The sequence below is a fragment of the Drosophila tropicalis genome, unplaced genomic scaffold, assembly GCF_018151085.1.
Source record: "Drosophila tropicalis isolate 14030-0801.00 unplaced genomic scaffold, ASM1815108v1 contig_859, whole genome shotgun sequence".
NCBI classification, from domain to species: Eukaryota; Metazoa; Arthropoda; class Insecta; order Diptera; family Drosophilidae; genus Drosophila; species Drosophila tropicalis.
In genome coordinates this window covers 6,458,858-6,468,815 of record NW_027173353.1, presented here as the reverse complement: position 1 = coordinate 6,468,815, position 9,958 = coordinate 6,458,858, and the positions used below count along the sequence as shown (strand labels likewise).

The window sequence follows — 9,958 nt, the reverse complement described above, 5'->3', positions numbered from 1 at the left end:
AAATTGCATGAAATGCGCCGAAAAAGAAGAGACCAAGAAAAATGCAATCAAAAATCTCTTTCTCGCCTTTTATTTTCTTGTATTTTTTTGTCTGTAATTGTTTGTTTGTTTGTCTGCTTTATTTGTTTGTCCCTCTGCCCGTTCAAGTTGAGGGCTTTATTCACTTGGCTATTGTGTGGTCCTGAACTTGCCTGGCTGAAATGTCAGCGCACGCCGTGAAACACAATACAAATACAAATATCGTCATAGGGCTGGGACTTGCCCACCCTCTCATCATCAAGTCACCCAATATGAATCTCACTTATCTAAATGTTTAAATAAATGCGATATGGCGACGACAGACAGTGAGCAAATTCATTGAAGTAAAGTGCAAATATTTCATTAAAATTAAATTTTAAATTGATGAGGAAGCGTGCAATGTCATGGCGACAAATTCAAAGTAAAAATTTCTGAAATATCTTATGAAATGAAGACATGTGTCAAGAATTATTATCAAATGTCTATGTTTGCTTTTCCCAATATAGCATTCGATTAGGGAAATTTCAAAGTGTTAGAAAAACGGCAGTGAAAAACAGCTAACTGAGTCATTTCTTTTTTAACCATAGATACATGATACACGTATCACTCATTACCTGAAAGACTGTCAAAAGCCATAAATGGCGTTTTTTAAAGCTAATTATGCATCAGTCTTTATCATGTCAAGTTTTATTTTGTGTAGTCAAGTTAAAACCTAAAAAACTGTAAAAAAGAACACCGAGTTAAATGCAATACGGGCTTTACATATTAGACATCATTCAAGACATTCATAGAAGTTAATGAATAGATTATATTGGTCGAATATCACAATATTTCACGCAGCAGACGATTTCAACCTGTTTGTTAAGGCGATTAACACCATGAGTTCTGTATATTTTAGAATATAGAATCAGGAATGGAAGGGTAAGGGATGTCTTCTTACCATTCACCAGTAATCAAATGAAATAAAAGACGACGTTGTGTTGATTGTCTTAAAAGAAACAAGAATAATAGAATGCAAAATATACACAACTCCAAGTGTTTCACTATATCTGATATTCAAGCAGTTGAGAATAATCATAATTAAACGAATTTCAATAAGTTTAACATTTTTCCTGGATATAAATCTTTCACCCCTGAGAAAAGGGTAAACAGATCAAAGCCAAGATAGACTTACACATGTGTTTATATATGTTTCAACAATATTGTTACACTCAATCACTTCTATCACTTCAATAAAGTTGTTGCGAACCCCGAATTAATCCTAAGTTTCAATGGCGAATGACTTTCAAACTGTAACTTACGCCTGCTGGTATGCAATAAAATTCGCACTTTCAAAATGAAATGAAATAACATTTTCAAATATTTGCTCTTAAAGTTCGTTTTTTTTTTTTTGGTTTTATTGAATGATGTTCGTTCAACACCCGTATTGTTCTTGTTGTTGTTTTATTTCTTGTATGTTGTGGAAGGAAACTTGTTGGAAGGAGTTTCCCCAATGGTTGACGTTATTGTTGTTGTTGTTGTCTGAATTGGATATGGAAAATAAATATTTAAATGAGATGGTAATGTCTCCTCTTACATTTCGTTTGTCACTTGCTTGTTATTGTTATGAAAATCATCAAAACTCTCTTATAAATAAATAGCTAATTGTTTTTGCCTCTAAATGTTTCATTTCAATTAACAACGATATGCAGAAATGTATAAATAATTTGCTCTGTTTGCCGAGTAACACATTAGTTAATAGTATTAAGTATTGGGTTAGGTATATCTGTAAATATGTATATGTACATATACATATATCAATCATTTCGTATATGTGGGCGTTAGTTGTGTTTGCATTGAGAATAATAAACTGCAGACTGCAGGACACAGTTTTGTGAACACTGTGTAGTTTTGCAGTCACAACGCTAACTCGTTTGCGTATCTTTTGTTAGTTTTTACTTTTTAAATGTTTTTTTTTGTTTTTTTTTTTGGTTTTCATTTTAGCAATAACAACAATATATCAATGTTTGTATATGTATATCAGGTTTAGTAAGTTTCTAATTATTTGTTTCTGTATTGTGTTTGTTTATTTGCGTCATTTGTTTTTCACTTATACTTATAATCATAAATATAAATTTGTAATAATAATAATTATAAAAAAAAGAAGAAAACGTTCATTTCATTTAATTTTTTTTGGTTTTTTATACAAACGTTTGTAAGAAAATTCATATGCACTTCTCAATGCCCAAGAGATTTTTATGTTCTTGTTGCTGTTCTTGTTGTTTTTGTTGTTGCATTTAACGATTTACGACTGTGCTCGAAAACATTGAAACTTTACATATTCATATTCATAATAATAATAATAATATTCAATAATCATAATATAGAAATTGCATAACATTTCAACATTTGCGTTTTTGTTTAAGGATTTGTGCTTAAGAACTAAAAGTAAATTTGCGTCTCAATAAACATAGTTTTCATAATTGTTCTTTCATTATTATTCATCATTTTATGTTTTAGTTTTGTGAATCATAAATCAAGGAAATTTGCCAAAAAACAATTTTGCTTTATTTATAATTATTAGCTGCTGCTGTGGATGCACGTTGACTTCTTAGTAGGCGTGGTTGGCCACGAACAGAGAGCCGGAACCGGCACCAGCGCTGCCGGCAACATATTTGCCCACGGAAGCATCACCGTTAGCCTGAGAATAGAATATTGCATAATATAGAGGTATATGAGTGAATGTTGAATAATAAAATATATATAAACTCTTAAATTTTTAAACTAAATCTCATCGTCGGTAAACTATCAAATATCAAAAAAATCCACTATTTAAATAATAAATTGATTTATATGGATAAATCAACATTTCGAATATTTCCATTAGCCTGTTCGCATATTTGTACAACGCTTTTCATGAATTTAAAATTTTGCTGTTTTATGATTTATAAGCTGTATTTTTGTGCGCTTTAAACTCTTGCCAACTGGTTAGGCATTCTTTTGTAACTTTTTGTTGCATAAATTGCTCAACCATAAACTCACTTACTGATTCTCAGATTTTTAGCCCACACGTCTGACGTTTTCTGACATTACCTGCGGCAATGTTTCCCCAAAATAAAAACTTTTCGTGCACATGGAAAAAGGAAGTTAGCTGGACGAGGAGATTGGTGGGGAAAGGTGGCAGAACTTTTTGCGTAAAATTAAATTTTACAAGTTCTTTGAGGGAAAAGTTTATTCGATTATATGTAATTGCACTGAAACAGGCATCAAAGGCGCTGCCAGAGTTGGACCCTAATTGATGGTCCACTACATGTGTGAGTGGGTATATTCCGATGTGTGTGGGTGTGTTTCTGTGTCGGTGTGCAGCCAGATTAAATTGGGGATTTAAAACTCTATCAAAAACCTTGACAACAGAATTTCAAACTGTAAGCTCTACAGTTGGTAAGCCACAATCAATTAACTTAAACAATACATAAAGATACATAATTTATTTCTCTCAATAAGTAATAATATTTCAATTTTGTTTACGAATTGTCTTGGTTTCTCTTCCTTTCTTATTGTTTCTTTTGCGGAATGTCACATAATGTATTAAAAAACATGTAAAGTGAATGTATAGATATAAACTAATATATATAAATAAATCAAAAATTAAAAGCAAAGTGCTGGGCGCTGTCTGTCCATTGGTGAGCGCTTTGGGTTTAGTATTTGTGCTGGGCAACAAAGAGGCTGGCATTCGCTGCAAACGAGGGAATCGAGCCGGCCACATATTTGCCTTGGTGAGCTAGACCGTTGGCCTGTGTTGGGATTGGATTGGTTTGTTGGACATTTGTGGTTGTGCGGGGGGAAAATAGAAAAGGAAGCGGGAATTGCGTTTATGGGATTAATTAAAATTAAAAAAAAAATAAGGCATAAACGTAATTAATGGCAAACGTGCATCGATTCAATGAGTTGTCATAAATAAAAGCCTCAAACCATGTTAATTTTGATTAATTGAAATGAGTTTTGCACTAATTTTAATGGTTTATAAAATGCAAATAAATTAAAAATTAATGCAAATCAAAAGCATGCAAATTTAGTCGAGTTACAGTGTCAAAAGGATCAGATTAAAATGAAAATAAAATATTTTTGCTAACTAATTTCATAATGCGATTTTATGTTATGGATAATTTTGTTTTTTCAGTCAGCTTTTGGACATTATTAATTAATAATTAATGGGAAGATTTGTTATAGTCGTTTATTATAAAAATACCATAATTTCTTGTTTGCCATGATTGTTAGAAAATGTTGGCCAACTGATTAATATTTATGATCTTCAACGTGCAATGTATCGCCGGCTGCGGCACCTTTTGACAGAACCAGCCTCGTAACAGCCATAACTGGCTGCTCCATTAGCCTGGGATGAGGTTATATAGGTTAAATAAATGAAATACTTGGGAAATGGGATTAAATAGGTATGGTAATGGGGATATAGGACAATTGGAAAACCATTGATCACCGTGGAATGCTTGCACCCAGAACTTATATTACTTAGTCTACCATTAAACCAATCCTAGCTTAAGTTAAGAACTTACCTTAGCGCGCTTAAGGAGCTCGGTCTGGCCAGCGCCAATGTTCTCCTTCTTGCCACCCCAGGCACGGAGCACGGAAGCTTGCAGAGCACGACCGTACGAGAAGGTCAGAGCCCATGGCTTGCCCAAAGGAACATTGTTGATGGCGCTCAAGTTGACGGTGGCCTCCTCCTCGGACTGACCGCCAGACAGGAAGGTAACACCTGTAGAGTGGAGAACAATCGGTTAAGAATCGTAGGAATTGGCTATTTATCAATGTATTATTTGTTACCAGTCACGGCAGCTGGGACAGTGCGACGCAGAGCCTGAACGGTGGCCAAGGCAATCTCCTCGGGTGTGTTCTTTTTGGCGGACTGACCGGCGGTGACCATGTTGGGCTTCAGCAGAGTACCCTCCAGGTAGACATGGTGGTCGCTGAGGGCCTTGTAGACGGCAGCCAGCACCGTCTCGGTGACCTTCTGGGCACGATCCAGATCGTGATCACCATCGGGCAAGACCTCTGGCTCCACAATTGGGACAATACGCTGCGACTGGCAGATGGAGGCATAGCGAGCCAAAACATTGGCGTTCTCCAAGATCGACTGGTATGATGGGGTGTTCTTGCCGATCTTCAGGACGCAACGCCACTTGGCGAAATCGCAACCGTCCTTCTTGTACTGGGCGCAACGGGCGGCCAAGTCATCCAGACCCTGGGTGGTAACCTCATCCTCAGAGCCGAACAATGGGACAACACCCTTGTCGACCTTGATGCCGGGGATGATGCCCTTCTTCTTCAGCACCTCAACGAAGGGGGTACCATCATCGGTTTTCTGGTACAGAGTCTCGTGGAACAGAATCACACCAGAGATGTTCTCAGAGATCTTGGGATCAGTGCTGAACAACAGCTGACGGTATGCGCGACGGTTGTCCTCGGTGTTCTCCACGCCAATGTCCTGCAGACGCTTGCCCATGGTCGAGACAGACTCATCGGCGGCGAGAATACCCTTGCCGGGGGCGACAATAGCCTGGGCAATGCCTCTAAGCTCATCCTGGAGCTCCTTGCTGGGGTAGTTGAAGTAGGTAGTCATGTTTGAGATTCGAGTGTAGTTCTGCAGAGGATGGCAGCATTTTGAGGCCGCAAATAGTTTTGTTTGTTGTGGAAGTAGTGGTTGTTGATTTTGAAAAGAGAAATCAGAATGAAAACTAGAAGTTAGTAAACGGCATTGCGAATTTGTAAATACTCTAAACGAAATCATAATGTGTTTAGCACAAAGAATTTTGAAGACCCTGCCTTGGTTACAAGAGCAAAACTCGAATGTTTTTTGTAGAAAAAAAAAATATGTGTAGAAATTTATTGATTACAAATTCAAACTTTAAGCATTCTTTATGAAATGAACTTAAAAGCCTTGAAAACTCGCTCTTATCTTTTGTTAGAAATAGTGTCAAAACCTAAGTCTTGTTGCCTAGTGTAGTAAACAGCTGATGCCATCAGGGAGAGCGAGAGAGAGAGAGAGAGAGACCATTCACGCTGAGAGGGCGTGAGAAGTACACGTACTGAGAGCATGAGTTTGCTCTCACAACATTTGGGTGTGCATACAGAAAATGTTGCTAAAATGTTTTTAATTTTTCCCTTTTATCATTAAACAATTTCAATTTAAACACCGAATTAACATTGAAATCCGCTGATTATAATGTTCAATTTGAAAATCTATATGAATCACTTTGCTTTATTGCACTACTCCTAGATTATTTCATCCCATTTCACTGTTATTTCTATAAGCTTATCACAATGTTGCTCAATGAATTTTACCGCCGACCAACTGACCTCGATGGGGAATTTTTAACAACTGAACAAAGTCACGAATGTCTACTCAAAAAGATGACTGAGACCAAGACTGGGCTGATGTAATCAGAGACCTAATCGTCATGGAAAGGTTACATGGAGGGGAAGTAGAAATGTATGTATCTAAACCCTGGCCGCTATACCTCACACTAGTGACGTAGCCACTTTCACTTTTATATGTTGTAGGCGTGCGTTAGGCGCATGTGTCAAAGATTTCATTATTGGCGATGACATTGAACAAGGTCAGGCAACATGTTGCCAAGCCATGTTGCTATTAGAAATCTTGTGAAACATTTGAAATTTCGTGCGGCGCGTGTGATAAATGAAAGAGAGAGAGAGAGAGAAAGGGAAGGAAATAACCAAAATATATATACATATGTACATATATACGCAGATACCAGAAAAGAAAAAAACTAATGCTGATGCTGGTGGGGGGTCTCCTCTTTTTGACTTGTTTGACATTGAAATGTATCTACAAATTTCTGGAATTTGATAACGCCCGCAACACCTTAGAACAATATATACAATAGAAATTGTTCAATTTTGTCACTATTAATGATAAGTTTTTTAAAATTTTCACTTAAGATATCTGAAAGTAGAGTATACACACACACACACACACCTAAACGGGCCGGCAACCAATTGAAGACTGAAATGTTTCCCGAAATAAGGCGACGTATATAGGAAAAAAACAAATGCGTTGCTATCAAGAAAGACAAATATAAAAATAAAATAGACACATGTCGGTCCTATATAGTATACACGAATACACGAATGTATGCTTGTATATGTAGAGCTGATGTATACAAGCTGATAAAACCGCACCAAAAAGAAACAGAAAAACAAAAATAATCAAAAAAAAAAAAAAAAAATACAAACAAGTTAGACGAGGTGACATTTTCATTTCCAAATTTAACCTTCATTATAAACTAGACATAACAACTAGGCAACGAGCCCCCCAATAAAATATATTCAGTATTTTTTTTCTCATTTCAAATTAAATCAATATCAAAGTCCAGTCTTAGGTCCGGCCTCCTCATAGGTCAAAAGGAACGCGCTTGTGATAATTTCATACTCTGCTGATGTAAATTTCATGCAGCTTTTTGACGTCAAGCGCGTGTATTTGAGCAGGTTCTAGAACTAAGTCAAGAAGGGATCTGGAGGGATTACGTGTATCGATGGCTGTGCTTGGAATCAGCTGATAAATGGTGAAAGTTAAGAGGTAACAGGCATATGTAAGTCGGATCAGACCATAGAAATAATCAATATTAGGGTGTGTGATATTTAGGGCTGAAGTATAAACTAACACTGTATAGTTCAAACTTTAAAGCGCAGTTTATTACGCAATGAAGTTTATATACTGGACGGTAATTTATGCTTTTGCATTTCCTGATTACGAAATGAATTATTTGCTCTTGGTATTTGTCCTTCTTTGTATGACCCCCCATTGAATATTTATGACTCTTTCTCTCTCTCTCCCTCTCTCTCCCACTCTAACGCAAAATGGAAATTTTGGATAAGTTAATGAGCTCTCAAGTTGAAGATTGTTGTTATTGAGCCAAACTCTTATCACCTGATAATCAATCTCTTACTTTTTAATAATCAATAAAACAAAAATAGAATACCTAAGATTCACCTTCAAAAACGAAACTGGTTTGCTTCACCATATGATAAGCAACCCCTAAAGCTGCAGTGTACCACCAGGTAAGGTGATCAAAACGAGAGACTCTCAGAGAGAGAGAGAGACATGGAAGAATGAGATAAAGAGAAACGTCAACAAACTTTGCAAATCTGTGACGTCGCTAATTGAAAACTAAACGAAAGTGTGAACAGAAAAGCGGAAAAGACTCAAAACTAATACATACAGCAATATATTGTATCTATATACTTTCCTATATGCAAAGTATATATGGCATTTAGCAGTTTCTTCAACTATTTATAAAAAAAAAAAACCAAAAAAACCGCAAATTGCAGTTGAAACTTTGCCAATAAGCAGAGAAACGACAGAGGACTGCCGAGACAGTCAGGATTGGGGCATAGGCAAGGGGTAACCAGCCGGTTGAGCCGGTAGTTGAAACTACTTTCAAGTGCTCAAGTGTTATACGATAGCCTGAGGTTTCCCCCTTATCAGTGAATGCAACCCATGGACGTGCCCAGCACTTTTTTTTGGGGCAGAGGTCAACAACATTCTGGCGATAACTCGAAAAGGGAAGCACTAAAAGTTCTAGAATAAGTCATAAATTATTGTTTTATTTTTAACGCACAAAATGTGAAAAATTTCCAGTGGTTAATGAAAGTCACACACACACACACACACTTGAAGCTTTCTATTTTGTAATACTTTTGTTTTTCTTCTCTAGCAACGATTACGAAACCAAAGTGAATGAAAAAGAAATATATAGTTGACACTGCGTTTTTTTACATTTGCATTACGAGATTGCAATTTATTTAGTTTTATTTTTTATCACTTATTTTTCTTTTGCTGTCCACCCACTCACCGAACTGGAAACTGAATGTAGATAATTTGGTTTTTGCAAATTTTCCTTAGCTGCTTTGGCTACTGGCTGGCTCTGCTGCTGCTGCTGCACTGGAGCAAAGTATATAGAACGCTTTTATTTTTCAGAGCGTCGGCGTCGACGTGAAATTCCAAGATAGCCGAAACCAAACGTCAAAAGGTTGTTTAGAGGTCGTTTGCAGTCCCGGTGTTGTCTTCGGTGTTGATAAACTTGTTGCACAAAAGGGCCTAAAGTGTCAAAGAGAATGCCAGAAACAAACAAATGTGCGGTATCTTAAAGCTCCAAGTTCAAAGCTCTTTAGTTGTTGCCCGAACCGCAACTGGGAAAATGTATAAACCGAAAACTTTTCCAATTGGCGCAAAGCTTTTTCAAGATTTGAAATCAACTTGACATATAATTTTCATACATATTTATGGAAAGATACTTTTTAGAACAAAATTAAAAGTTTTTCCTTGTTGAAATGAAGACAAATCAATTGACTATTAATAAACCATGAAAAGCAACTACTGATTGATTGATTCTTTTATTTAATCTACTGCAACTAATAATGGAATGCTGTAAACTGCATTTATTAATAAATTTATATCTTCTTGGTATTTAGTTCTTGAACAATATCAGTAACTAAGTCATTAAATCTCTAAAACTATGAAGGGTTTACATATTCAAAATCTGTTAAATACAGAGAGAATAGAAAATGAATGAAAATTTATTTATGAATTATGAATTAACAATTTAAAATTGTTAATTGTGACTTGTTTAGTGTGTTAAAACATGAATTTCTTTGACTGTTCTATAACTTATACAAGTTTTTAACTAAATTAAAGAAGAAAGTTAACTTATTTTCCACAGCATTTGCCTAAATTTCTCTATAGAGCAAAGAAGAGTTGACTGTTATATGTGTATGTACATTACTAGACCTAAAACTTTTTCTTAGGGTCCGAAGGTGAACGATCAATTGCCAGGTCCGAATTTTGAGCCTTTATTTCAAAATTCATTTAAAAAGAGATTAGAGTTAGAGATACGCCCACAAAATTTATCATCTCGATAGAATGACC

General features: G+C 35.9%; 1 protein-coding gene across 3 annotated transcripts; it reads right to left on the bottom strand.

Annotated features, from left to right (window-relative positions):
* Nucleotides 1–1,380: 1,380 nt before the first annotated feature.
* Nucleotides 1,381–9,050, bottom strand: Ald1 (fructose-bisphosphate aldolase). 3 transcript variants are annotated; one of them, XM_068295961.1, is made up of 5 exons: nucleotides 8,886–9,050; nucleotides 4,837–5,653; nucleotides 4,569–4,768; nucleotides 3,717–3,791; nucleotides 1,381–2,698 (listed from the first exon to the last, which is right to left on the bottom strand). In XM_068295961.1, the coding sequence occupies exons 2-5, from the start codon at nucleotides 5,630–5,632 to the stop codon at nucleotides 2,609–2,611; spliced, it is 1,161 nt and encodes a 386-aa protein (XP_068152062.1). In that variant the 5' UTR covers nucleotides 5,633–5,653; nucleotides 8,886–9,050; the 3' UTR covers nucleotides 1,381–2,608. The 3 variants fall into 3 exon arrangements, with proteins under 3 accessions (XP_068152062.1, XP_068152060.1, XP_068152059.1); XM_068295959.1 differs by lacking the exon at nucleotides 3,717–3,791; XM_068295958.1 differs by lacking the exon at nucleotides 1,381–2,698 and having other exon boundaries at nucleotides 3,471–3,791.
* Between the last annotated feature and the right edge of the window lie 908 nt (nucleotides 9,051–9,958).

Excerpts from the sequence above, each read along its gene's own strand:
- Ald1 (XM_068295961.1), bottom strand. The coding sequence starts at position 5,632 with ATGACTACCTACTTCAACTACCCCAGCAAGGAGCTCCAGGATGAGCTT. Across the intron at positions 4,769-4,836 it reads TGTCCCAGCTGCCGTGACTG|GTGTTACCTTCCTGTCTGGC; the intron begins GTAACAAATAAT and ends TCCACTCTACAG. Across the intron at positions 3,792-4,568 it reads AGCTCCTTAAGCGCGCTAAG|GCCAACGGTCTAGCTCACCA; the intron begins GTAAGTTCTTAA and ends ATCCCAACACAG.